The sequence below is a fragment of the Podarcis muralis genome, chromosome 4 (genome assembly GCF_964188315.1).
Source record: "Podarcis muralis chromosome 4, rPodMur119.hap1.1, whole genome shotgun sequence".
Taxonomy (NCBI): Eukaryota; Metazoa; Chordata; class Lepidosauria; order Squamata; family Lacertidae; genus Podarcis; species Podarcis muralis.
The window spans coordinates 52,636,098-52,663,910 of NC_135658.1; the positions used below are offsets into that span (position 1 = coordinate 52,636,098).

The 27,813-nt window shown below is 41.7% G+C and overlaps 2 protein-coding genes and 1 long non-coding RNA gene across 3 annotated transcripts in view; 1 reads left to right on the forward strand and 2 right to left on the reverse strand.

The window, feature by feature from the left end:
- Positions 1–333: 333 nt before the first annotated feature.
- On the reverse strand, positions 334–7,114 carry LOC114596034 (uncharacterized). The gene is made up of 2 exons (XR_003706416.2): positions 6,739–7,114; positions 334–1,520 (listed from the first exon to the last, which is right to left on the reverse strand). It is a non-coding gene; the product is annotated as an uncharacterized LOC114596034 (long non-coding RNA).
- A 120-nt stretch (positions 7,115–7,234) lies between these two features.
- On the forward strand, positions 7,235–14,282 carry SOD1 (superoxide dismutase 1). Its single transcript, XM_028727017.2, has 5 exons — positions 7,235–7,405; positions 10,864–10,957; positions 11,375–11,444; positions 13,092–13,209; positions 13,981–14,282. The coding sequence occupies exons 1-5, from the start codon at positions 7,331–7,333 to the stop codon at positions 14,089–14,091; spliced, it is 468 nt and encodes a 155-aa protein (XP_028582850.2). The 5' UTR covers positions 7,235–7,330; the 3' UTR covers positions 14,092–14,282.
- A 1,499-nt stretch (positions 14,283–15,781) lies between these two features.
- The window catches only part of SCAF4 (SR-related CTD associated factor 4), a 44,020-nt gene continuing 31,988 nt past the window's right edge, over positions 15,782–27,813 (reverse strand). The window contains exon 20 of the mRNA XM_028727015.2: positions 15,782–17,683. Within this exon, the coding sequence (XP_028582848.2) occupies positions 16,863–17,683 (821 nt within the window). The 3' untranslated portion in view covers positions 15,782–16,862. The remainder of the gene's footprint in view (positions 17,684–27,813) is intronic.

Below are 27,813 nucleotides of genomic sequence, written 5' to 3' on the forward strand. Positions count from 1 at the left end.
GATGCTGTTTGCAGATGATGCAGCCTTGACAGCACACACTGAGGAAGCTCCACAGAGAGACTCATCAACCTTTTTGCCCAAGCCTGCAGGGAGTTCAGCCTCACTATCAGCCTGATGAAGACCAACTTCCTTCTCTTGAAAGGAAGTTGAGTTGAACACCCCCAATTCTGTCCATACCTGGAGCTGGCCCTTCATTCAGTCTCCTTTTGTAAAATACTTTTCCTATTTCTGCCTCCGTAGTAGTTACTTCAGACGTCTTCTTGCCATTAGCTACTGAGCTGAAAGCAGAACACATACACACACACACACACACACACACACACACACACACAGTGAGAGAGAAGAATTGCCATTATAATTTTTTCATTCTACCATCACATTTTGTGTATACTTAATCACAAAGAAACCAGTTTCAGACGTTATCAACCATTTGTGAGAGTCACATTTTATAGCTGTCAAGTAGGGAATGCTCCCTCATGAATTATTTCCAACTGAATAAAAGTCTCACATGCATTGTAATCCTGTGCAATTCCTGGGAAGTCTCATTGATTTCAATGAGATTGATGGATTCTGCACAGAACTGCAGAACTACAGTGTGATTTTATCTTTCAGTTGCCTGGATGAGGACAGGATTGTTACAGAAGCAAACACCAGTCATTCTTTCAATTGCTAGTGCTGACCAAACAGCCATGGCCCTTTCTGCCTTGGCGCTGGGTAAGAGCATGACCACACAGAGCAGCACAAACAGAAAAAACAGACAAGAGTTTCAACGCAGGTCAGTATACATTACTGGAAAGTTTTGTCTCTATATATTACTAACAATCAGAGCTCTGAATACTGGCATTGAGGAATACCACCCAAGAAGTAAGGAGGCAAGGGAAGAGCACTTGGGTGGCAGCATTGTCTCAGTTACTTGCTCACTGTCGCCTACAGAACCTAAGCCTGTTGAAGTTGTTGACTAACTTTTACTCCTTACTGCCCCAGTGTCTCATCTTTTCCCAGGCAGCCTTCCAACAAGGAGAAGAGCAAGGATGTTTCCCACTCCCAGTGCAATTCAGATGACAGTAGACTGACTAACAACAGTAATGACCAGTGTGACTCCAGCACTTCCTTTGTGGTAATGCCACCTTAATGCTGTAGGGCCCTGTAACTTTGCGAACAGTTTAACAAACACATAAGTATCCTAGCATGAGAATGCCAGGATGCAGAATGCAGGCAGTGTTCCTCTGCTACCACATAGTTTTCACAGGCACAAGAGCCCTGGTGCAACATAGAGTTTGGCAACCCTACTTTTCTATTTTTAGTTTTCAAAACAACATCATTGAGGCTATTCAATAAGAACATTTGCTTGTTTTACAATTCAGAAGTTGAGAGAGTGCTGCTGCAATCAGGTCCTTCTTACAGGCTTCCCTTAGGCACCTGGTTGGCCATGGTGACAGCAGGATACTGGAGTGATGGGTGATTCGCCTGATCCAGCAGGCTGTTCACACGCTTATGTTATGATGATCCCATGCACGGCACTGGGGGAGGAAAGAAGGCATATCCTGGATAAGACCACTGGGAGACTGTAAAAGCCCCATCATGTGCTTTTCTGTCTATCTCCATGACCTTGCAGTCAAGTGTATTGCTCTGTTGAACAAGAGGACTGGGTTTTATTCTTCATCTCAACAACTCTTTCTGAAATGGTTACTTTTGCCCCATGCAGCGCTTGACTTCCTATATGTTGCTGGTGGGATTCATTCCCTGCCTGCCATTTTTCTTTGTGTCCTTCACAGAACTACAGTGGTACCTCGGGTTACATACGCTTTAGGTTACATACGCTTCAGGTTACAGACTCCGCTAACCCAGAAATAGTACCTCAGGTTAAGAATTTGCTTCAGGGTGAGAACAGAAATCATGCTCCGGCAGCGTGGCAGCAGCAGGAGGCCCCATCAGCTAAAGTGGTGCTTCAGGTTAAGAACCCTTTCAGGTTAAGAACACACCTCCAGAACGAATTAAGTTCTTAACCCGAGGTACCACTGTATGAGGTATCTCAGTCTTACTTCCTGTAAGCCTGCATGCCTCCTTCCTGCGGGGTTGTGGAACTGGATTACTTATGACTGGAACAACATTCCTTCAGACCCTGTTCAACCAAGAAAAAATGGGCTTTTCTGCCAGTCAGGGGATCCAAGTCCTAGGAAGGAGTCCTGGAGCTTGTTACTTCCTGCCTAAGTCAGTGAACTGTGGTATAAGATGAATTGGAGGATGCACTGTGAACGCTTTCTGGATGCATACTTGTGGAATGATTTCCTGCTATCAGTGATTGGTACCTTCCATACGTGGTTTCCATACATTGCATTCCATACATTGGTTTCCACTTCTCAACCCCCACCTCCAAAAGAAAGCATTCTGTTGAGAAACAATCTGTATCTAGGACAATGTACTGTATATTTTTGCCTGTTTTATGGCTTTCTTTGCCTGGAGGATATTAGGTCATAAATGTATAGGGGACCAAAGGTTATTGGCTCAGGATAAGACTTTTCTTTCTGCTTGTTTTATTTTACAACAGATCTAGTTGTTCACTTTCATCAGCCATTCAAAAAGACCCTAGTCTACAGTGTGTCCCCAACCCGCCACAAGTAAGACCATCAAGTCCAGAAATTAAAATTACCTAGCTGTACCACTTATTTTCCATACAGGGTTAGGGAATGACAGCTTTTCCTAATTGATTAAGGCTCTTGTATACAGTATGTGGTGTCAAGCGTTAGCACATTATATGTTTTGATAGATAGCCTATATGGGAAGAGATATAAAAGAGTGTGTGAACGGATATTGATAGGATAATCTGCTTACTCAGAGTGCATTACAAATGTGTCAAGAATGTTTCTGCAGGAAAAACTCAGACTTCAGCTAGTTTCATAGAGAGTAGGCACCCCGTATATGTAGCTGATTTAAGCATACAGCTCTGATAATGAGAATGGTACTTAATTTCTACGCATGTTCAAAGCTAAGGCAAGAGAATGCCGCCATATAAGATCTGTATAATTTCAGAGGCATACCTAGGCTCCTTTGTGCCCATTACTCCCTTGACAAGGAGCCTTAGACTTAGAGTATCTCTTTCCCCATTTTTTTTCTGGTTTGGCAAATGCTTGTTTGCTGTGACATATCAGGAATGTAGAATAAGTTATAAAGCATGGAATCATGAGGCAGGAGTGGGGGAAGAGAGGAGAGGAAAGGAGAGGTTAATTCTGTGCTTTACTTCACTTGAAACAATACACACAGCCATGGTGTTGGTGGTGAGGGCGTTAAGACCATTAAGTCCAGGTTCTAAAATCACTTAGCTGCACCACTGGCACATTCAACAGAAAGATTCACTTCTAAATAAAAATAAAAGAGCATAAAGTGGTTCCTCTGGTCCATGAAAGCTTCTGCCTCTGCTCCCTTTCCCAGATACCCTTCTTCTGTTTCTTTGCTTTTTGTTTTTGCACACATCTTTTTGTTGCTGGATTTCCCTTTCTCATTCATTCCTCTAGCCTCTTCTCTTCTCTCCCCCCCACCCCACTCTTTATTTCCTTCTTTTTATTTATCCCCCTCTTTCTTCTCCTCCTCTGCCCCCTTCTATTTTAGTAAAATTTGTCACTCCTCTGCCTCACCTGCTGTAGTGCTGCCACCTGCAGTGTCACTGCCCTGCCTGCTCACCCCCCCCCCCACAGGCCCTGCAGCAGCTGCCCCCTCCTCCTCAAGGCCAGTGGAGCTGGAGGCGCAGTTCTCTCCTTGACCCTCGGTACACCCCTGTGGAGGCCTGTGAACTCCACTTTTGTGGGTTCCCAGCAGCTGCTGTTATGACTAAGTAAAGTTGCCTTAAACATCACAATGGTGTGGTTATTGAAGAAATCCACCACGCTACTCTGAGCTTCTTTAAGAGTGAGTTAACATATAATAAATTCAGAAATACTGAGTCAGGAATAATTCCTAACCAAGTTAGGGTTACATGAATTCAGCATCTAGCAAAACAGTTTTGTCATTATAAAGTTTCAAAATAGCTTTGTGATTTTTATTTTTTAGTTGCACGTGGGAAATCAGCTGAGGGATATGTTGGTTTGAAAAACAACAACTGGTGGAGAGGTTTGCAGAGACCTATGTGTAGAGGGGTGTCCTACTTGCCATCCTTAGGACTCTTGAGAAACTCACCAAACCTGCTGCATCTGAAACTGGGTGTGGACAGTGAAGCTGGCTGCTAAATGGGACACTGCTGTGGGCAGCCAGAGGACGCTCCATCCACCTTGGTGCCTGCCCATAAAAAGCAAGCCTAGAGAGAGTAGTGTGATGTCAGCAGCAACCCTTCTATTTGTGAGACATTTAAAGTTTGTTTGGGCCTTGGGTAAGAGGCATAAGAACATAGGAATGGCCCATCTAGTCCAGCATCCTGTTCTCATGGTGACCAGCCAGATGCCCGTGGGAAGCCTCCAAGCTGGTATTTAGAAGCATTGCTGCCTCTGACCATCAGTACTCTTATCCTCCATTAATTTGCCCAATTCTTTTAATGCCAACCATGTCCATGGCTAGCACTGAGTTCTGTCGGAGCAAGTTCCGTAAGCCACCGTTAAGTGCTATGTGAAAAAGCATTTTCTTTAATGTGAGAGCTAGGGTGGTTGGGTGGTGCCCTGGGCGAGAGTCAGGAGGATAAGAGGGGAGCGTGTGTCTCTATTTTTTAGTCATTTATATTAACATTTGTCTACAGTAAGCCTGCAACTGATGCACATTTAACTTATGCGCATTCAGGTTTATGCACTTGGCAAAAAAAAAAAGTGGGTGGGCATCTGGGAAAAAAGAAAACCCTTTGGCAGTCCCACCTGCCATTGCACCCAGTGTGTTTTGACTACATGTGATTTTGGCTTTAGGCATGATCTCCAGAGCATAACCTCCACATATGTTGAGGGCTTACTGTATATTCAACTGTATTGTTATAGCATTTTTGTTGCTTTAGTTTTCTGTAAACCACTTAGTGATACTTCTGTATATCAACTGGCATAGAAATGGTCTAAATAAATAAATAAACGTTTGGCTGAGTTGTGAGCTGGGTTTGTGGTGCAGTATGTAGAGCAGTCACACAACCGCATTGCCATTTGCTGAATTCTTCATGGCTTATTCTCTTTCCTTAGCATGCAAAACTGGTTGCATAAATTGGCCCTCACCCAGGAACAATGAGATGACAGTACTGTTAAGAAATGTTTCTCTCAGTGGATGCTAGTACAGTCAGCTGAATACATTATGTTGACATAAAACTAGTGCCTAAGGTATGGGCACAGCACATGTTTGCTCCAGTGTTCACAACCTACAATAATAGCTGCAGCTGTGTCTCTCATGGAAGCCAGCATCTTGAGAAACCATAAAGTTGATGGGTAAGTGGGTAGCTATGTGTTGCACATGGTGTGTTTTTTTCAGGGGGCACTCAAGGGTATGCAGTACTGGCACCTCTCTTTTTTCAGTTAAAAAGTGTGGCCCTTACTGTAACAACTTCATGGTGAGTACCGGCACCTATTTTTCTAGGAAAAAAACCACTGGTTGCACATAATGACTATCTCCTCATCATGAAATATCCTTTGTATAAGCAAATGGCATTATGTGTATTGCAGGAGACCCTGACTTCAGTCTTCTCTGAGCCACTTGGTCAAATCATTATCCTGCACGGTTGCTTTGTAAGTTTTGAAATTCATATACAAATTCATGTGCAAACCACACATACATTAGGAACAAAGGAAGCTTCCTTATATCAAGTCAGACTGGCGGTCCATGTAGTATTATCTCTACACTAACTGGCAGCAGCTCTCCATGTTCCACGTAGGGGGCATTCCTAGTCCCACCTGGTGTTTGGACCTGGGCCTTCTGTTTGCAAAGCAAATGCTTGACCACTGAGCTACATCCCTTCCCCTATTCTAGCACATGCTACAAAGCACAACCAATTAAGCCTTCCCAGCTCATATACAACTAATGAATACATGCATATGTAGCCATCACAGATCAGCCTGTACATTCTGGATATTTATCCCCAGAAAATAGGAAACAGCCTTTTACCGAATCAGACCATTAACTTTATGTATAGTAGTACTGTCTATGCTGACCAGGCTTTTAGATGGAATATTTCCAGCCTGCTGTGGACATGTGGAGGGTTGAACCTGGGACCTTCTTTAGTGCTGAGCTATGGCGCATGCAAAATGATTTTTCTTTTTTGTAATACAGTGGTACCTCTGGGTGCGAACGGGATCCGTTCCGGAGCCCCGTTCACATCCTGAGCAGAACGCAACCTGCGTCTGCGCACGCACGAGTCGCAATTTGCCGCTTCTAGACATGCGTGTGACGTCATTTTGCATGTGCGACGAAACCTGGAAGTAACCCGTTCCGTTACTTCCGGGTCGCAACCTGAAAAGATTTAACCCGAAACTACTTTAACCCGAGGTATGGCTGTATTTGAAGCTGTCAGATGAGATTAGAATGGTAAAATCTGATTTGGTTCAGCAAACATCACTAGTGAAATAAGTAGTAGAGGTGGCACTGAAATAATATAGCACCTACATATATATACATATAGACGTGTGTGTGTGTGTCTGTATTGGGATGGAGATGCTCATGAACCGCACAGCCACCCTTTCCAGTGGAAAGGGACAAGCCAGTGAACTTCAGGTTGTCAAAGTGATACGCTAAGGACCATCAGCCTTTCCGCGCTTTCGGAAACAGAGTCATTTGCTAAGCCGACGTTACCCAAATAGGTCAAGCTCCGAAACAGGCCTTGACTTGCTCCTTGGTCTCTGAGCACCAGTCACCTGAATGCCTGAGGCGAAAAAGGGAGCAGCCCGACCTCGTGATCCTCCCTCGTCCGGCACATTAGCTTCGGCTGTCACTCGTGAGCATCGCTTCTACTTGTCTCCAAGGGAAATACTGTCAAGCGGGTAGAACAAGGAGTCTCTCACCCCGCCCGCCGCACACAGGGCGAGCGATAGGAGACCTCTCCGGGAGGGAGGCCCGCCAAGGCTCCCTTGCACAGCCGAGGCTCTGACTAAGAAAAGGCGCTCGAGCTGCCATTGGCTCGGATAAAGGGGCCGAGGTTTTTCTCTCCCCTTCTGGTTGGAGAAGGCGGGAGAGCGTCGGCCGGGCGATTGGCCGCCTCGTCTCACGAAGGCGGGCGTAGAAGCCGATCCGAGCGCCGCGATTGGGAGGGAGGAACTCTAACCGGAGGGTATAAGAAAGCGACGCGAGAGGGGGCTGCGGCTGAGGTCGCGCAAGCGCTCCGACTGCTTGGTATCAGGTTTGTGCGCGCTGCGGCGGCGGAGGTGGTTCTGAGGCGCGCAGGAACATGGCGGTGCAGAAGGCTGTTTGCGTCATGGCCGGCGACTCCCCCGTCAAAGGCGTCATTTTCTTCGAGCAGAAGGCGAGTGCCGGGCTTGAGGGAGCGGCTCCCCGTCCTTCGGGGTGTCCGGCGCTGTGAGGCTGCTCGCCCGCCTGGTCCCGCTCCAGGCTGCGCGCCGCCGCCGGGCTTTTCCTCGCGAGGCGGCTGGGTTGGGAGGCGGGAGGAGGCTGCCGCGCCCACTCAGGTATTAGCTGCGCGCTGAAGGTCGCTGGCCGCCCTCCCCTCCGGAGTCAGGGCCGCTCCTGTCAGTCGGGTAACGGCGCCGCCTCTGGGGCTGCAGCCTTGGGCCGAGCGGTGGGAGCTAGAGCAGGCGCCGTGGCTCTGGCATCAGGCCAGGCCTCTCGTGCGGCCTCTGCCTAGCGAGAGAGGCGGCGGGCAGGGGTCAGATTAGATAAGAGGTAGCTGGGCGAGTTCCAATGAACTTTAGCTCATTTACAAAACAAAAAGCGTAAGAGCTAACTCGTGGGCTTTTTAGGGGATGGAAGACGTGGGGGAGGCTTCTAGGGAAGGGGAAACGGTTCGTTCCAGTTCTGCATAAAATCTAAACCCGCAGGTATTTTGAGGTGCAATAACTCGCTTCCTCCGTCAGGACCGGTAGAATGAGTATCTCGGCTCTTTCAGGCTGCCACTTTCCCTTCCCCTTGGCGCCACCGTTGGGCAAACGTTGCCCACAGCTGCTCTGGGGCACCTGTTTCTTTCCTTTCTCTTTATTATAAACATAGCCAAAGAAAGGGAAATGTGCTGCAAACCAGGTTCTGTCCTCCCTGCCCAAAAGAAAAGGGACAATATGCTGAGTCATGGCTGCTGGAAAGCGTAACTTAAACCAACTTGCTCTTGAGGGAGAAAAAAGAAGAGTGAGAATTGTGAACTCTAATATCCTGGGCAAACAGGTTTTGCAGCCTCTGCTGAATTTACTTAGGTTTTTGTTCATGTGATGTACGCGCATAAGCTAGGGGAAAATGTAACGCGCCGTTGAAATAATGTGAATAGCAGGACAGAAGCATAGCTATGAAGTATTTAATAGTGAATGGGGATCTTTGTGCTAGATCTTTGAAAGTTTGTGTATATGTATTTTATGTGTTGTAGGTTTTAATAAATGTATAAATATCTTTTTAAAAGCTGCTATGGATGATAGTATGAATGCATTTAGAAAGATCTGTTACTCTAGTTACCTTTAGCTATGAAGAAAGTATGTCTGGTTCAAAGAGGTTTAATAGACTGTATTAGGTAAAGGTACCCCTGACAGTTAGGTCCAGTCGTGGACGACTCTGGGGTTGCGTGCTCATCTCGCTTTATAGGCCGAGGGAGCCGGCCTATATTACTGTATTAGCAGGACTGTAAATGTAATATACAGAGCAATACATTATGGCAGGTGGGTAGCCAGTGTGGTGGCCCCTGATCATCATTCCTGAACATTGGGCAGGCTGGGGAACAACAGGACAGTACCATGTCAACTATTGCTGCCTTATTGACACCATGACTATTTCTAGTTTCAAATAAATTAAGTGAGAGAGCACATGGGAATTTGATAGAAAAGAATTATTTATATATTGTTGCATTTGGCAGTATATTTCAGAACTAGTATGGAATTCATTGAACCTTAACTTTTAGTGTCATGGTTTAGGCTCCAAAAGTTCTGATGGTGCTTGACTATTTGAGGGACTTTGCTGTATCTTTGGAAATACTTGCATGCTTATAGACATTTCTATGGAGACTTCACTGACACCAGTGCAGTGCAGTCCATTCATTGCAGGATGAAAATGATTTCGAACATTTGTGCTTTTTGATCATTTGATCCTCAAGATAGATTACAACATCTTACAAACTACAACACAGCCTTTATTCCAAATAACTATATCCCTGTAAAATACTCTTTAATTTTCATGTAATGTATACTGGTGTAGTGATTTTGTTGGATTCCATATAATATTTTTTATGTAGCGGTGTGGAAGTCTGGAAACTATTTGTTACAGTTCAAGCTACATCTTGTCAGCAGGTTTGCATCCTATGCAATTTCTAATTTAATGTAGCAGTATCCTGCTGTTGTGAACAAATAGTCTCTGAAGTGAGTGAATAACTACAGTCAACATTAATAGGCTGTGGGATAAATACTTGCCTAAGTGGAATGTAAGCACAGACTTGCATATCATTCATATCTAAGTTTGTGAAATATTTTGCCCAAGGCTATTTAATGTGCATGCTTATCTGGTTAAACAGCTAACCAGAAAATTAAAAAACACCAATGTGCACCTTTGACATGTTGTCTAGATTTCATTATATTACTACTAACATAGGAGGCCCTGGTTGAAATGGGGCATATCACTTTCTGCCTACCTTAAATAATACTGATGTTGGACTAGACAGCTATGCCAGAAGATTCTACAGATCAGCAGAGGGTTTTGTGGATCCACTGTTTCACCGTCAGCCAACACCTGAAATACATTAGCAGCTTTTTCTGCCCCCTCCCTCTGAAAGAGTCTGGAACCTGAATGGTCATTGACTGCCGGGGAGCAAGAGACTCCATCGTATGCATGACCTCAAGTTCTTTCTTATAATTGTGAATTGCAGGGAATAAATATAATTAACTATCAGCGGTAATGAAAAGTCAGGTTTAACCATTTTATCAGGGAAATGCTTCATTTCTGAATGCATTTATTAAAATGAGATTGTGTGAATCCAATAAGATAAAATGCTACTCAAAGCAGCATTGTAACAAATCTAGTTTAATCAGAAACAAAATGTTGATTTGTATCTTCAGTTTGAAGTTTATAATGAATCCTAGGGAGTAGTTTACGAAATGTACACTTACTAAGCAACTTGAATTGCTGTTGGTTATGAGCGTTGCTTTATGAGCAGCTTTAAATGTCAGGCATCCCATCAAGGTCACTAAAAAGCATTTAACATGTTGGCTCTACATATAGCAGGTGTAAACCTTGCATTCTTGGTTTTGGCATAAGTGCATGCATCACACCCTTGTCTGTCACTGGAGAGACACTTATCTGGACCAAGGTGTGCATAAGAAGTTTCCAAACAAATACACCTCTTTGATACACCACCAAAATCCAGTTGTGGGACTGTAGGCACGATGATGATGATGATGATGATGATGATGATGATGATAATAATAATAATAATAATAATAATAATAATAATAATAATAATAATTTATTATTTATACCCCATCCATCTGGCTGGGTTTCCCCAGCCACTCTGGGCGGCTTCCAACACAATATTAAAATACAGTAATGCATCAAACATTAAAAGTTTTCCTAAACAGGGCTGCCTTCAGATGAAGACAGTAAGATTTTCTAGGTTCATGCTGAGTACTATGCCAACATTCTACTGTAGGATCATACTTAAGCATGTATTGCTTGAAGAATCAGTTCTCTCCTCTGTACAATGTCATTTTCCTTGGAGATGGAAGGACTTTAAAATGGATGGTTTGTCTGAATCTTTCTATTCATACTAATCTGTTTCAGGGTAACGGACCTGTAACTGTTTCAGGAAGTATTAGTGGGCTAACTCCAGGAAAACATGGGTTCCACGTCCATGAATTTGGAGACAACACAAACGGTAACATTATTGCTTTTGCTCTTACAACCTACAAAATGTTTTCTAACAACAGAAACATATATGGCCAATAGTGTCTTAAGAATGTAAATATTAGATTGCTAAGCAATAAATACACTTCCACTCTTGGGGAAGCAGTTTTGTATTTAGCTTGTGATGTGCATGATACTGGCCTAGGCATTAAACACAGGAACTCTTCAAATCTCTAAAGGGAGGGAGACAGGTTACTTTGACAATCTTCTCCCTCACACTTTTAATTTAAAGTGTGTTAGATTATGTTCATAAGCATCCTGATAAAATATCTTGTTTATAAAAGATAAAGAAAAAGAGTTTAAGGCTAAGTCCTGAGAGCTAGCATATATGGATTTGCATAATGTGACACATGTGGGGAAAAGACTGACTTCAGGTAACTTCTTATAGGATGTACCAGTGCAGGCCCTCACTTCAATCCTGAGGGGAAAACTCATGGTGGACCAGAAGATGAAGAAAGGTTTAGTATAAAACAGTTTCCTATTTGTGTATGATCTTGAAGTACCTTCTACCTTCTAGTATAATGGCTTGTTTCCCATCAAGTAACTGTGCATTGTATTATCTCCCAACACAGTGAAGAACTAGGATAGGTTCCTGTGCTGCAGACAAATGTAAAACTGTAGATGGGATCTAAAATTCTGTGTATTTCACTTTTGGGGCATCCCTTTTTTATATTTACTGTAATACTTCTAGGATGACTATAGAAACAACTGGACTGGAAATTAGCAGTAAGAAAACTGTCCCTTATTTATTCAAGCAATAGTGTCTAAAAGGACTCCTAGCTGAGCATGTACTAGTGCTGGAGAAATTAAGGACTAATGCTCATTTTTCTTAAAGTTTTCTTATTTGTTGCTCTCTTCAGTGGCACAGTCTGCCAGTTGTGTCTGGGTATTACTGTTCTACTGCTGGTCCACACCTCTTTCAGTTTGTAGACACTGTGCAAGGCTTCCTGTCTCCCTGTGGTGTCCTTTTTCTGTCACCTGCTATTCATTCCTCAGATCCTACTTCATAGCTCGTCCTTCCTGATGCCTGTTTGGCTTTCATAATTTGTGGGCACCCAGCTCACTTGGTTCCTCAGTTCATTCCTGAAGGATACTTCTGCCCATAGACCTTAAGAATATAAGTCAAACTTGCCTTGTTATGCAACTGTTCTGTTGGTCAATCATTTAGCGAACATTCAGTGATTTTTTTGCTGCAACACAGTCAATTAGAGTGGTCTGATGGGGTGGAGGGCTTAAAGGCAACAGCTAATTTTTAGCCTCCTTAATTGGTAAAAAGGTGATGAATAGATGTGTCGAGTACTGCTTCTTATTCAAAAGGCTTACTGATGTGTTCTCAAATTAAATAATTTAAAATAAAGCACAGAAAACATTAAGGCGAAGAACCCTGTCCCCTGTGTTAAATTTCTAAATTTAGGGTGCTACAGTCTCTGTTACACTAGTTCGAAGACAGAAAGATTTGTCCTGCATATATTTTATTCAGCATTGCATAAAATAAAAATGTTAATACAGGCACTACTAGAACAAGCAAAATACAGCCATACAATTAGAGGCATCAATAGTTGTGTACATGTGAATTACAATTAAGTTTCGTTTGTTTAAATGGCCATTCTAAATTACATATAGGACCCCACCTGAACTCTTCAGAATTTCCTGGAATTTTGTACACTTCTAAATCCCTCTCCTTGTGTTGCCATTACATCTGAAGCTATTGGAAGCACATGGGTCGAAAATTCCAGTATTTAGACCATGATAAAAACTCAGCAAAACAATGGCTTTAACAGGAAAAATTAAACTGTCCAGTATTAACAATCACTTTATATAATTTTTTTACTAGTGATGGCTTATTGTCAGGTAGCAATAATGTGGTTTTAGGCATAACTGCATGTTACACTGGTGGAAGTTTTTACAATTAGGGTAGACAGCTTGAGCTGGCTATAATATCCTCTTAACACTTGTCTGTATATTTCAAGTACCTGTTATTGAAGCTGAAAAGCACCAGCTTTGTATGTTTCAGCAGTGGTGTGTCACAGTAGCACCTCAGTCAACTGCATTTAGCAATTATTACAGGTCATATTCTGCTTATAAAATCAAATCAACTATTCCAGGCATGTTGGTGATCTTGGAAATGTGACTGCAGATGGTTCAGGTGTAGCAACAGTATCAATACAGGACCATATTATTTCTCTCTCGGGGCCACATTGCATTATCGGGCGTACTATGGTGGTAAGTATTTCTTTGAGCAACTTCCCTACAAATTCTGGAAAAATACATCAATATAATTTTTTTACCTGTGGATGGTTTGCTTCAGTACTTAGACCTAGAGGTCTTGGCACAGAGTTGCTGCTTCTGATTCTCCTTAGACATGCTTGCTTACATAATGTAGGTGCGTTGGGCATCACCAGCACCAGAAATGGGCTAAAGCGTATTGGAAGCCTGGAATTCTTCTGAGCATTACTGCACATGATCAGAGTCTTGCTATAAATTCTGAGGTGAAGAAATATCCCAGGTATTTTAAGGAGCTCCTCACTTTGCTCCAAAGCTTCATTCCCAGCCTAGCTTGAGAAGTTCGTTATAATATTGCATGTACTTGGGCAGAGCTGCAGATGTTTCTGCTGTAAAATTATCGCTTAAAATATTTTGCTATACACTACTCAGTACAGGCTTTTGGTGAGGTGCTGGTTCTTTTCAACTGCAAGTGCAAATTTGGAAGCGTTCTGTCAACCTAATGGGGAAGCTAGCCAGATCTGGTTGACTGTTATGGGTACTCTACGCACTACATATAGAGTGGCAGCAAGCCTTGTGGGGAATACACAGCCACTACCCTAAACAACTTATTTCCTAACTTAAGTTATTTCTATGATATTTGTAGATTACTAATTATTTGATGTATAGTATTTATCCTGCCTTGGACCATTTGCACCATGTGGTTGAAACTTACTTTTCCTCAAATTATTTATTAATGTAATAATCTCCACCTTATCTATCCCTTTTTAGGTTCATGAAAAAGTTGATGATCTGGGTAGAGGAGGAAATGAAGAGAGCAAGAAAACTGGAAATGCTGGTGCTCGTCTAGCTTGTGGTGTGATTGGACTGGCCAAGGCTTAAGATCTTTGACAGTGGCACTGTATACCAAAACCTACATGCAGAATGTAAATGTACCTATAGAACTAGCAATTATTTGGCTTTGTTTAGGATAAAAAGCAACTGTTTAATCTTACAGCTCTGTTAATTGGGGTTTAAACCAATAAGTTGTCTTATTTTGTATACCTTGTAATTAAAGTGGCAGTAGAACATTAGTTCAAGAATTTTTGCCTTGATGGACCAAAGCACCGCCAGTTCACTTTGATAGAGGTGGTAAAGTCCTCTGCTGATTTCATCATCTAATCACATCTGGACAACTGAAATTACCTGATAGTGGCATAAACAAGCTAGCTTGAGAGAACCCTAGTCCTGAATGCTTTGCTCTAAATATGGTATAAACCTAGTGAGTTCTCACATCAGCGTTTCCAATGGGGAGGGGTGACTTCTCATCGATTCCAGTACATCAGCTAAGTGTAGATGAACCCAATCATTAAATGAAAAATTGCTTCTGAAGTCTACTGTTACTGACTCCAATCAAACGTAATCTGTGACAAACTAATTGCTGCAAGTGAGATAGCCGCGTCTGCCTTTCTTGTGAGCTGTTGGAGAGGACATAAGAGAATGCCGTGGCTTATTTAAAAGATCTGCATCTTGGGATTGTGAGTTATAGCTACAGAGTAGACATTCCTACTTCCTGTAGAAGCCAGGTTCTAAATCTTTATATTCCTTATTTAGGCAATATGGAGTAGCTTGGGTTTCATAGAAAACATATAGGGAGACTGATAGTGTATGGTCTTACAGGAGCAGTCTTGTCTCAGCAACAACCACTTTGAGCTATCTGAAATAGCTAAACTGACCTTTGTATAGTGAGCTATTCAGCTGCATAGCTGTAGAGGGCTACTGTGCATATAAAAAACTTGTTTCCACCATGTCTAGCTATTGCTATACATACTTGCCATATTCTATTTGACATTTTAACAAAAGTTCTTAACCTTAGTAGAAATTCATACCAACAGCACCACACAAAGTGAGAGCGGTAGATATTGCAGATGAACATGCTTAATAAATGGGAAATGCTATGTGCCGAACATGTCAATATTAATGTGATTGCCTGCTTTGGAGAAGGGTATTGGCTAAAACCCTTTAATGCAAGAGGCACACAGAAAGCACATTTTTTTCTATATAGCTCTCTTGAAGGTTTGGCAATTGTTTACATGCTTGAGCAGGTTACACCCTTGTTCACCAAGACTGACAATCTTACCTGAAGCCCTCTAGGTTGCAGCGTTGCCTTGAAATAAGCTTGGGTATATTGTACTTATTTTCAAATAAACCTTGACAATAGCTTTGTCAAATTGTGTTAAAAACAAGGCAGATGACATACTGGCTCTCAAAGTAACAGTGACAGTAAACATGGGGATTAAATTATATAATCTTACTCACTTGGGCTTTACATTCTAACACAGTTTAAATTAACTCTCCATAGATTTGGAGGAAGATATTCTCTACCTGGCCTGCATAATTTAATTGTAAAAAGATCATGTTCAATCATAGCCGTAGGTGGTAAGAGTTAAGTTACCGATGTCAAATTTCAAAAAGCAGTTTCATGCCTGTTCAGTTTCCTACTTCATGAAATAGTCATCTATTTTTTTAAATTGAGTTTTGGTGCATTTCCTAAGTGGCTACTAGCATAGAAACAAAGGTCAACGCATGGAAATCGATGTCACAAGTATATTAAGTTTCTCTTTATTCTACCACTGCAAGATAACTTACCTACCTCACATTCCACTTCCCAAAAAATTAAGGGGGAAAACTCATCTGAATGGGAACAGTAACTGAACTGAGCATGTCAAACCGTGGGGTGATGTAATTTTTCAATTTGCCAAGTACTGCCTGCATTTCAGAATGCAGCAGAGGGGCTAATAAGTCAATACTCGCTCCTCTAGCTTGTTACAAACAATTTGACAGTAGTTATGTAGTAGACAAAACAGGAGAGAGAACATTCAAAAACAGATTGGAATATAGTGGTAATTTGGTGCCTTACCTCCCTCAAAAACACAATGAATTAAATTACAAAAAATAAGGTGTGCTTTCCACAGGACGCAATGTTGAACTTTTTTTAGGGCAACATTTACCACAAAATCTCTTGGATGGTGAGGAAAAACAAAAACAAATAAAAGTGATTTCACTGCAAACACTAGGTTTCCTCTTGAAACATTTAAGAGCTATTTTTTCCATCTAGAATAGTCATGTTAATTAAAATTCAGAAATCTAAGAACATAACTACCACATATACTTCATTTTTGTGAACTGTTACACAAACATATTTTAACAGCTTTAAACAAAGTCTAATTTAGACTCCAGTACAGCATTAACAGTTCAAACTTTAAGATGTTGAACAATCCTTTACCACTTCATCAGTGCAGTGTAGGAAGAATAGCACACATTAAAGTTTGTTATGAAAATAGAGTTTATTAAAAACACATCCCTATTTGTTTTTAGGAGCTTTTACCTTTACCTTCACTTAAATTAAAAAAAATAGCACTTCTAATTCTGACTTGTAAACTTTTTAAAGTCAAAACTTTTAAAAAGTTACAGCAAAAAAAGGGTAATGGTTTATTCATTTCTTTTGTGTTATTTTTGTAGCTATTTAAATAGAAGGGAAGCAATCAAATTGCTTACATATCCCATAAACTATGGAGGAGTTGTGAAATAGCAAAAGCAAATATACAGCATACTGTACAACTCTAAAGCTCTACACTCCAATGTCACTTTTTTTTTTTGACAAGTATTCCAGTCTAGCGAGGAGCCTCTGTGACTGAGCCAGTAGACTCTTCAGGTTGTTCAAGAGATGAGGTAGTCTCAGATGTTAACTCTTCAGCAGGTTTTGCACCTGTGGGTTCAGCCTCCCCCTTTTTAAGTTCTGGAACAGAGTCTGTATTTTCCACTTTGCTGCTCTGGGGTTCATGGTTTTTAACACCATCTACCCTGTCTGTCAACTCTGGTTTCTCCTTTCCTCGATTTTCGTCCTTTTCTCTGCGAGATTCCCTATCTCTAGAATCTCTCTCTCTCTGTCCACTGAAACGCCTATTTCGTTCCTCCAAGTCTCTGTGTCTATCACGTTCAGGGCTTCTTCTTCCCCATTCTCTCCTTTCACGATTACCAAGGCGTTCATGATCTCTGTCGTCATTGCGGTTACCATAGCGGTCCCGTTCATTTTCTATCCGATTTCCAAAAGACCTCCTTCCAAACCTTTCCTGGTCTCTATTTGGAGTAAACGGCTGCCTGTCATTCCTGAACTGTCTTCCATCTCGATCATCGGGTCCACCGGGCCCCCCTCCAGGCATTCCACCGGGCCTTGCAAAGTGGCCAGGTGGGGGGAAAGGGCCCTTCATCCCATGAGGCGGAGGCATCCCAAAACCTCCTGGGCCTGGAGGTGGACCTCTGTGCATCATATGGGGAGGCATATGCCGAGGTGGCATCATTGGAAACCGTTGCAGATGAGGCGGTGGCATTCCTGGGGGTCGCTGGAGTGGTATCAAACCAGGCCGTGCACCCAAAAGGCCCGTGGAAGGTGTCTGTAGCCCAATCACAGGGCTGGGTGTAACTCCTTGAGTACCTGGCAAACCAAAAGAAATAAAGTTGTAAATGGATGCAAGATACATTCAAAAATATATGCAAGTCAATGTGCCAGAACCCCTATTTTTCTGCTGCTCCAGCAAGCTGCAACCTACAATCCCCCCAACCAATTCATACACTGCAGGACTTATTCCTGACTTCCTCAACCAACCTTTGCTCCAACACAACTGCCTTCCCCCACTTAGTACCAGCATATTCACTCAACATCAAGCTCATTTAAGTCCCATTTATGTTAACACAATATATCTAAGCAGGTAAAATTTAACTCCCCCATTGCATTTGGTAGGATTAAAGAGTAATCCAGTTTAGATGAATCATACCCAAATATTGTTAAAAGAAATGCAACAGAAGGGAGGGTTTTTGTTATAAATGAAATACTTCATCACAAATAAATTAACTCCCCTGTCTGTGTACACAGTCCAAAGTAACTTTCTGCAGGCTCCTCCCCTCAAAACTTTTTATACTGTAGTCCTACAAAGTCAGTTCTGCATGTCATCTATATGGCATAGCACACACATCTTGGGTTCGTATAAAGCTCAAAGTCGGATAAAAAAAAATAGACAAACGTACAAATACCAAACACATATACAAAAATGAGAATTAGTGTATTCAGCTCAAAGGTTGCCAATATGGTGGGCATAAACACCAGTGTGCTGACCATTACTGCCTATGGCACCTGCGAAAGGGCTCAGTAAAAATACAAAATAATAATCCATAATTCATGACAGGCTGTCCTGCTTTTCCCGCTTAGCTCCTGTTTGCACTGGCTTAGCCCCCTCATAATGCCCAAATTTCATTGGATTGGGTATGTACCCTCCTATTAGTTCTGAACAGAGGTGCAAGAGAGCACAACAGTGGCTGACATCTGTTCCTGTTTGCTGGCATAAGCCAGGTAGAATAGAAAAAAAAATTCCGTATTTGCAAAGCTTGAAACAGAAAGTGCCTGCTGAATCTATTCCACAGGACTGGGCCAATGACAGTAAAGGCTCACTTTTGTGTTGATGTCAAATGAGCCTGGCCAACCTGGGGGAGAACCAACGGCGGAGGATCTGAGTGACTGCACTGGGTTATAAGGCTTTGGGCAACCCACAAGATGCCCTAGACATAAATGCAAGGACCTTGAACCTGGCTTGGTAGTAGACCAATGCAAGGGCAGAGAACAGGCATATAAATTTCTATTTCTTCCAGCAATTCCAAAAGAGAGATAACACATGAAAGTATGAGTCTCCATTCCCTCCCCCGAATAGCAACTAGCAGTTATTTTATCCTCTTTTAACATAACAAAATCAGAGTTGTACTAAAGGAAACAAACTTTGATTAGACCCCAAATGGTCTCTCTCCAAAATGGCCTTACGTTTCATCTGACATGTATGCTCAAAAGCATAGTTGTCTTTTAGTCCTGCAAATTTTAAACCTTTTTCCAGCGGGTGCCACTACCGAGAAGGCCCTCTGCCTGGTTCCCTGTAACTTGGCTTCTCGCAGTGAGGGAACCACCAGAAGGCCCTCACCGCTGGACCTTGTGTCCGGGCAGAACAATGGAGGTGGAGACGCTCCTTCAGGTATACTGGACCGAGGCCGTTTCGGGCTTCAAAGGTCAGCACCAACACTTTGAATTGTGCTCGGAAACTTACTGGGAGCCAATGTAGGTCTTTCAAGACCAGTGTTATGTGGCCTCGGCGGTCGTCCCATCACCAGTCTAGCTGCCGCATTCTGGATTACTTGTAGTTTCCAGGTCACCTTCAAAGGTAGCCCCACATAGAGTGCATTGCAGTAGTCCAAGCGAGAGATAACCAGAGCATGTACCACTCTGGCGAGTCAGTCTGCAGGCAGATAGGGTCTCAGCCTGCATACCAGATGGAGCTGGTAAACAGCTGCCCTGAACACAGAATTGACCTGAGCCTCCATGGACAGCTGTGAATCCAAAATGACTCCCAGGCTGCGCACCTGGTCCTTCAGGGGCAGTTACCCCATTCAGGACCATGGAGTCCTCCACACCCGCCTGCCTCCTGTCCCCCAAAAACAATACTTCTGTCCTGTCCTGTCAGGATTAAACCTCAATCTGTTAGCTGCCATCCATCCTCCACCGCCTCCAGACACTCACACATAGCAACTTTTTGACAATCTATTCATATTACCAAGAGTCTTCCAGGTGGGTTGATAGTAAGCTTCTAAAGAATTAAAGCTTCTAAAGAATTGGCAACTGTTCAGCTTCCTGTCACCTTTAAGCAGGAACAAGCTTGATAAGTATTTTTCCGAAGAACCATGGGGATTTTATAACTTCTCAGTGTCATCATTCTCTTTAACTGCAAAGTCAAGTGGTCAAATGCCTAGGGAAATGGTAAATGACCCCTGGATGGTTAAGTCCAGTCAAAGGCGACTATGGGGTGTGGCACTCATCTCGCTTCAGGCCGAGGGAGCCAGTGTTTGTCCTGATACATCTTTCCAAGTCATGAGGCCAGCATGACTAAACCAATTCTGGCACAACGGGACACTGTGACGGAAACCAGAGCACATGGAAACGCTATTTACCTTCCTGCCACAGCAGTACCTATTTATCTACTTGCACTAGTGTGCTTCCAAACTGCTAGGTTGGCAGAAGCTGGGAGCAATGGGAGTTCACCATGTCTCATGGATTCAAACTGCCAACCGTCCAATTGGCAAGCCCAAGAGGCTCATAGGTTTAGACCACAGTGTCACCTGCATCCCTTTGATCAAAAGCCTATCAGTATGGAAACCAAAGGCAGCCACTAAAAATAAGGAAGTAGCTTGTGTATATATTCTACCTAGGTTTAAATAGTATTTAATATTCTAAACATTTTTGAAAAACGTGCCTGCAAGAACTTGTGAGTTTCTAAGTTTTATGGAATGTTAATGACCATTAAGCCTGCAGAAATAATACTAAAAACTAGGCCACCCAGTTTTAGGGATGGTATTTCCAGTTTCACATGGAACCACCACAACAGTAACTTTTCTTGCTTGCTACGGCTACTTTTGGGAGGCGGGGGTAGGAAGCCAAGCTACTGGCTCAATCAGCTACGGTAAAAATCTGAAATTTTCCACCCCGGAGAAGGGGAGAGGGTTTAAATCAGGTGAGGCTAGTGTGTGGAGCTCCAGATACTGCTAGATTCCAGCTTCCATTATCCCTAATGGCCATGCTAAGCTGAGGCTGGTGAGAACTGGAATCCAACAACAGATGAGCCAACGTCAGGTAAACTATGCAAGTCATCATTTAATTCTGTGGTTCAGAGTAACTAAGACAGAGGAAACCGGAGAGAAGATTAAGTGGGCTGCTCAAGTCCCCAAGAGCTTGTAAATGGTATTCTAAAGGGACAGAATAGGGTTGGGGATTCATGCTACTTACTTTTGGTGTGTGGATGTGTTACATTTCTCCTTGAACTATCCAGGGATATTTTATGCAGAAGAAAAGGGGGGGACAATATCTTTTTCTTTTTCTGCTGTCAAAAACCATCCATTACCTCCCACATTTGAGCCAGTCTCAAACGGAAACCCTCTAGGACCATACAGAACTGCTGGGAAAGGCTAGGGTGTGCATCATTTCACCATCCCCTCCTTACCTTACAACCACCCCCTCACACACAGTCTGAACAGGACTGCAAGGTGCCTATTCCAGGCTTGCTGAAGCAAAGAACACTCCTTTGAAGGGATGGCAATACGCAACAGAATTATAAGTTCCTCTCGCACTTGTCATAATAAGATTTGTTCCATGAAGTGGAAGCTTACTAGTAAATTTCCCTTACGAGTCATTTTCAGGTTATGATAGGAAAAGTGACAGCTAAATGGCATTCGCAACATAAAGAGTTCAGCAAGTTTTCATGCTCTATCCTAAAGAACAATAAAACCGACCTGCAGGCTTTAATGAAACTAAGAGATGAAATATGCACCAACCGTTGTAATACCACCAAATATGTGAAATGCAACAATGTAGTGAATCCAAACAGTTCTTGAAATATCAAGAGCAATGCAGAAAAGATTACGAACTAGGCCATAATTTATCCTAGCACAAACCTAGTTCTCAGATTTCTGTCCTTGGATTAAAAGTTCACTGATTTGAAAGCCATGCCAAGGAATTAAAGTTCATATGCTTGCTAAATAGTAAAGGTAAGCGATCCCAACCCACTGCTAGTTAATATTTCACAGAGATGATGTTTTGTAATTATTTGCTTGAACTGATTATATCTGGCACAAGCTACCTTAGCTTTTTCTCCAACAGAATTTTAGCTTGGTTTCAACTTGGCTGACTTGGCAAGGAAGTTACAACTTGAAAGCTTGCACACCATTCTTACCCAATTTAACATTCTTGTGCACTGGCCATTACAGCAGAAACCATGCTTTATACAGTGCTAATACACTCATTTGGACCAAGTTATTGTTTTTGTGTATGGTTATTTGTGTATGGTTTTTTAAATTGTTTACTGATGGATGACTATTAAATATGCTTTAGACACATTAAAGATATAGTGGTGATGACAATTTGCTTTGACTTGGAGAAATGCTACATTCACACCTGTTCTCTGTTCCAGAGTTTCCTGTTAATTATAAGACTTGTAGCCAGTTCTCATAATCATTGTTTTGAGAAGTCATGGTGCATTTCTTTCACACTGGGGTAAGTGCACAGCCCATATGCATTTTACACAAGCAGGTTTTCTTGCAGTATCCAAGACAGTAGTATTTCCCAGCTACACTTTCCAAGCACTTTGTAATCCTGCTGTGATTTGGTCGGTCAAGTACTTTGAACATTTTTCTGTAGCAGACTCGATCCCCGCATTCCTACAAGTTTTTGGGGGTTGACAAGGAGTTTTTGTGCACTTTCAAGTCAGGGTCTCCTACTGCTAAACTTATGAATGTGTTTATATAAAATTTCCAACTCTTCAGGGATCAGCAATCTTATATTCCTAAAGTGTAGGTGTGCATTTTCAATTCCCCAAGCTCAATTCCATATTTCTTTAAGAATTCTGTGCTACACAGCAATACACAGAAGACACATGAACTTATTTCAGTGTTCACCTATCTCATGAGATGGGAGTGAAAAACAGCAGCAAGATTATCCCCCTTGCCAAAGTGGCAGTACTCATGTGCCACACAGAGGATAATATGCTAACTGAACATTGTACTGAACGTGGAACACAGGGGTGTGATAATTGCAGAACACATAAAATGTGGCTGGGGAACCCTTGGCAAATAAGTCATGGAAGAATAAAGCAAAGAACCAGTTCTCTAAACAACAATTGGGGTATGAAAAGTGGGGATCTATATAAATACAGCAAGGCAGAAGTGAGCAGACATCAGGTTTGCAGGATTGACTTTGTTTTCTGCTAGGGACCTCAAGTTTCACCAACTGGAACCTGGTGCAGAAGACACACTTAGAATTAAATAATTTGTAGCCCAGGAATTTGTTTTGAGTATCAGAACTGAACAGAGTTCATAGTCCTTCCACACAAACATCCACTCGTTACCTCAAGCTATCCTCATTTCAGCAATATACTATGGGGTGAGGAGAGCCATTTTGCAGGGACTGTTATGAGAGACAGAAATCTTAGCCAATCTACTGCTGTTCACACAGAGCGCTACCTGTGGATCCCAACCTATTTCTTCCCAATCCTGGGCTAAGGTACTCAGATAATAACAGGATCAACATAGTCTTCTGAAATCTACTTCCCTGTTACTCATTTAATAAACTTTTAGTTTTAAAAAGTCAACAAAATGTAATTACTTTTAGTGCTGGCTTAGAACAAAAACTTTTTCATTTCATTGTAAGTCATTAAGTAACAAGCAGAACATAAATGAAACACATTTCACAAGTAACAGAAAAGATGACAAGCTAAAAAGAAAATTTGTGGAAATTCATAGATTAGAATGCAACCAGAAGAACTGTGTGTTATTATCATTTGATATGGAATCTTCAGCTAGCAGACTGATAGCTTCACAATTATGGGATGTCTTTGACAAGCTGAACAAAATAATTCTTGAGTATCACTGAGTAACTGAAATAATTCCCCCCTCCCAGAGTGCCTCATCATTTATCTCAAGTCTCTGAATGTTTTTTTAAAAAGAAACACATGACCAACAAATTAATTAACGCAGGCTGCTCAAATGAGAAAACATTAATAAAAACTCAGATATTAACCCAGAAACAATTTGCAAAAATCTAATAGTGTAATAATGTAATATTATCAGTCACCTTGAGTTGGAAATTGTACTGTAACTGAATTCCTATCACTTTGAACAATCACAGAATTTTGAATGACTGAAAAGCAACAGGAATCTTAGAAGATATACTTAAAATCTGTATAGGATTGTGTGCATGCTGTGACTCCATTCGAGTGAAGGGGGGAAACCAGAATGTGATTGTAGGCACAGAATTCAAGCTTCCCAAGATTATCAGTTTTCATTTAAAACAAAGGGGTGGGGGAACCTAGGCCTTATGCTTCCCCTTTCGGATCATGAACAAAATAAATTATACAAAATTATGTATATGGTTTAGCTGCATAATTCATGCAGGTTGCAGAGTTCATATTTTCTTAGTGCAGAATTTCAATTACTTCTTGTCAACATTTACAGAAACAATGTGGTGTTGTGAACCAATGTTTATGTATATTTCAATTCAAAGTTACATCACACACTTGTTTAATCATTTAAACTCATAAAACTGTGGATTATTTGCGATTCAATGTTTTTAAGCTATCAAATCCGCATTCCCATGTGGAAACATTACTTGGGGGATCAGCCACCCCCAACTTTTCTGGAACTGTATCTGTAAAAATGGCAGCAATCTAGGACCCTTTTTCCTGACACATCTGGAAAACATTATATTCCGTATGTCACATTTCTACATGGTAGAGCTGGCATGTCACTTGAAAATGCTTGGAATGTTGCCAGAAATGTGTCTACATAAGATACTCCAAAGCAAAAGCAACTCTGGGTAGTCTCCTCAGAAGAATCTTCCTGTTTTCCATTCATGTGTGGTGAATTCTTCCATGTTGTTCTCTGTACAGAAGATTCTCGCCCCCCAGTACAGTTTAGGCAGCTTTCAGATTAAGTTACGTTCCTCAAAATTTCCTTAAGCTATGATTTCATAGCCTTTAAAACATGAACTTATATGCTATTTAAAATCACAGCAACTTTAAAAATCTGGGAAAGCTTTTCATTAAAATTACTGCATAGAACTAGTTTAGCTTTCACAGGCCTTGAATGAAAGACCTAGCAGAAGCCGCTTCCACACACCTTTACGTTGTTGGTGGCACCCAGAAATAACTACACAACATACATAGGGTTTTGGAAACCAGTTGCTCTTAAACAGGATTCAGGTATTATAAATGCAAGGATACTGCTGCTAGAAAATCATTTTTGAACTGGGCTGTCTCCAAACCACAGGCTCATTTTCAAGAGCAGATATGTAGATCCAGCAGACTGTATACAAGTTCTTATGCCAGTAAAAGTGGCAGGCTTCCAGGCGTACTTTGCTAGCACAGGGACCACATAGTATGCCTCAACCACATCAGTACTTTTCAACACTGGCGCAGCAGCGGCTCCAACCAAATAGCAGCAGTTGTTCAGCCATGCCTCACTTTGTAAAATCTGGATCAAGTCTGAGTTAACTTATTCAGTATATATACACAACTTCATTAAATGGCAGCTGTTTGTCAACAGTGAATATTGCAAAAGACCATGAAGGAATGGGATTTGCTTTCTGAAACATCAAGACATTCTACACCTCGTCAGACTGAGAGCAGAAATTAAGACCAACATCTTTGGAAATGTACACTATCCTCTGATGCTCTGCTTTACCCAAACTGTATGTGAAAGGCTCAGGCCAACCCTGTTTAAATACATCCGTTTCATTTAATATGACCACCAGATAGGATACCTGGAAGAACTCATGCAAGCATTTGTGCACAGGAGTCAAGACTCATATTGACAGATGAAAACCAGTAATTAAGAAGGTAAAATCTTGAGTGGATTGTCTGCATTTTTATTTTTCACTTAAGCAAATTCCATCTCCCTTTCAAGAGACTGCCAGCTGGTGGTGCCTTTGCAATTCATATACTCTTGCGCTTCATCCAACTCCTGAGCGCAACTTGATATGACACTGAGATTGTGCCCTGAGCCATTCATGTTAAGTAATCAACAGATTTGTTTTTTTAAATTTCTACTTCAAAGACCACTGATATAAGGTGTCATGAGCATGAGCTCGCTCTGAAGTATTAATCACTGCTTTTTGCAAAAGACTTCTGAGAGGCCCAAATAATGTACTTCTTGTTGGTATCATTACTGCAGTATGTCATATGACCTCCATTTTGTTCAATGTGTGTAAGATGCCAATGTGTGTAAGAGCGGTACCTCCAGTATATTGATGACACCCAGTTTTCTCCCTTCCATCCATCAAAGTCTGCCATGTAATTTCAGAATTTATATAATGCTTGCAGGAAGTAAGCAAGAAAGCTGATAGAAACAGTCTGGAGAAGAATGAATTGCGGATAGTTGGTAGTCCTTATGTCTTGATGACATCTATTGCTGATAGCCTTCCTGCAGTTCTTTAGGCTCAAGATGTTCGGGTATTCTAAATTCATTGTTACATGTCTGATTCCATGCATTAGTTAGGGATATTTATCTTACCAATTTCCACCTGCAATGCCTCAGAACTGTGATCTGTCAAGCAGGTCCTCATACCATTCCCCATAAAACTGAACGCTGCCTTGAGGGCTTTTCCCACCTGGCCTGGGAGGGCAGAGCCTTGACTGACTTCAGCTACGAAAGCTGAGGCTGCTGAACAGACTCTGAGGCAGTTGTACTGTTTAAGGCATTTTATTGGAGGCAGGGTAGATACTGTTGTTGCTCTTTATTCTTTGTATCTCTATTTTGGATCTTGATATACATGGAAATCATTCAGTTTGTTTGTGTACCTTTTGATGTTTTGTTTATTGCTTATGACTACTTTTGTTATGTTTGTAGTTATGTAATTTTGTATATGTTGCACGCCCCCTTCAGCATCCTTTTGACTTTGAAAAGGCGGCATACAAATAAAATTATTGATTGATTAACCATTTGTATATGGCACATTAAGACAATATTGTGCTTGGAATGCTGCATATACAACCGAAGCTGTGGAAAATATTCACAATGGGTTGCCAACAGCTAGCATATTCCAAAGTGGAAATAAGGAGGTTTCAAACCAAGGAAGTGCAATTTTAGCAAAGCTTTCCCAAAAATGTTGTGAAAGCAGTAATTCAGGTGATTTGGCAAATGATTGTGATACATTTGAGAGTTGTGTGATAAATGAATTCTTCTAGAAAGACAGTCTGGGCCAAAAAGAACCCCACTCTCAATGCATTATCCCCTTTCCTGGAAATGTGGAAGAGTATGGAATGCAAGTCTACACTGGTGAGAAATTCAGACAATTCTTACATAAGGAAACAGACGAGGAGTAGAAGGAAAGAAATGGTACCAATGGCATTAGATGGTTACATCTTTCTTGTATGCTCAGGTTCAGACCTCTATATTAGGATGTGTACAGATGTTCCTAATTGTAGTTGTGAGCACATTCACTGCATTTGGGCAAACGTACAAGCTACTGCTTGGAACTGAGCTCAAGAGAAACCTGTTCTGGGTTTCAGGAGATGTTTTGCACACCACTAATTGCCTGGCTCTTTGTGTCAACCATAAAGCTACTTGCCCATTCTTTTGAGTTTAAAAAGTGTTTAAAATGGTTTTTTTATTATTCAAAATGCCATGTAGCTGAGCAGATAAACATGCTAAGTATCTGAAAACAAAAATCAAACTTATGCATACAAACTTACATATACCAATATATCCTGAAACATGGAGGAGAGAGGACCTAAGTGAGAGGGAGGGACCCTGCTTCCAATCTGAGGGCTGAATGCTTCTAGGGGAACATTCTGGAAGCTGCATGTGAGTGGTTGGGGTCAGAGGCAAAAGTGGGTGAAATAACAGATGTGACTCTTATCTTGATATAGTAAACCTCATCCCAGCTATACAGAAGTGAGAGGTTTCTGTTTGCATGTACACATACTTTTCTATCCAGAGTCCTTGCCATAGTTTAAGGACAGATTCCAGCAAGCCAAAAACACTGGA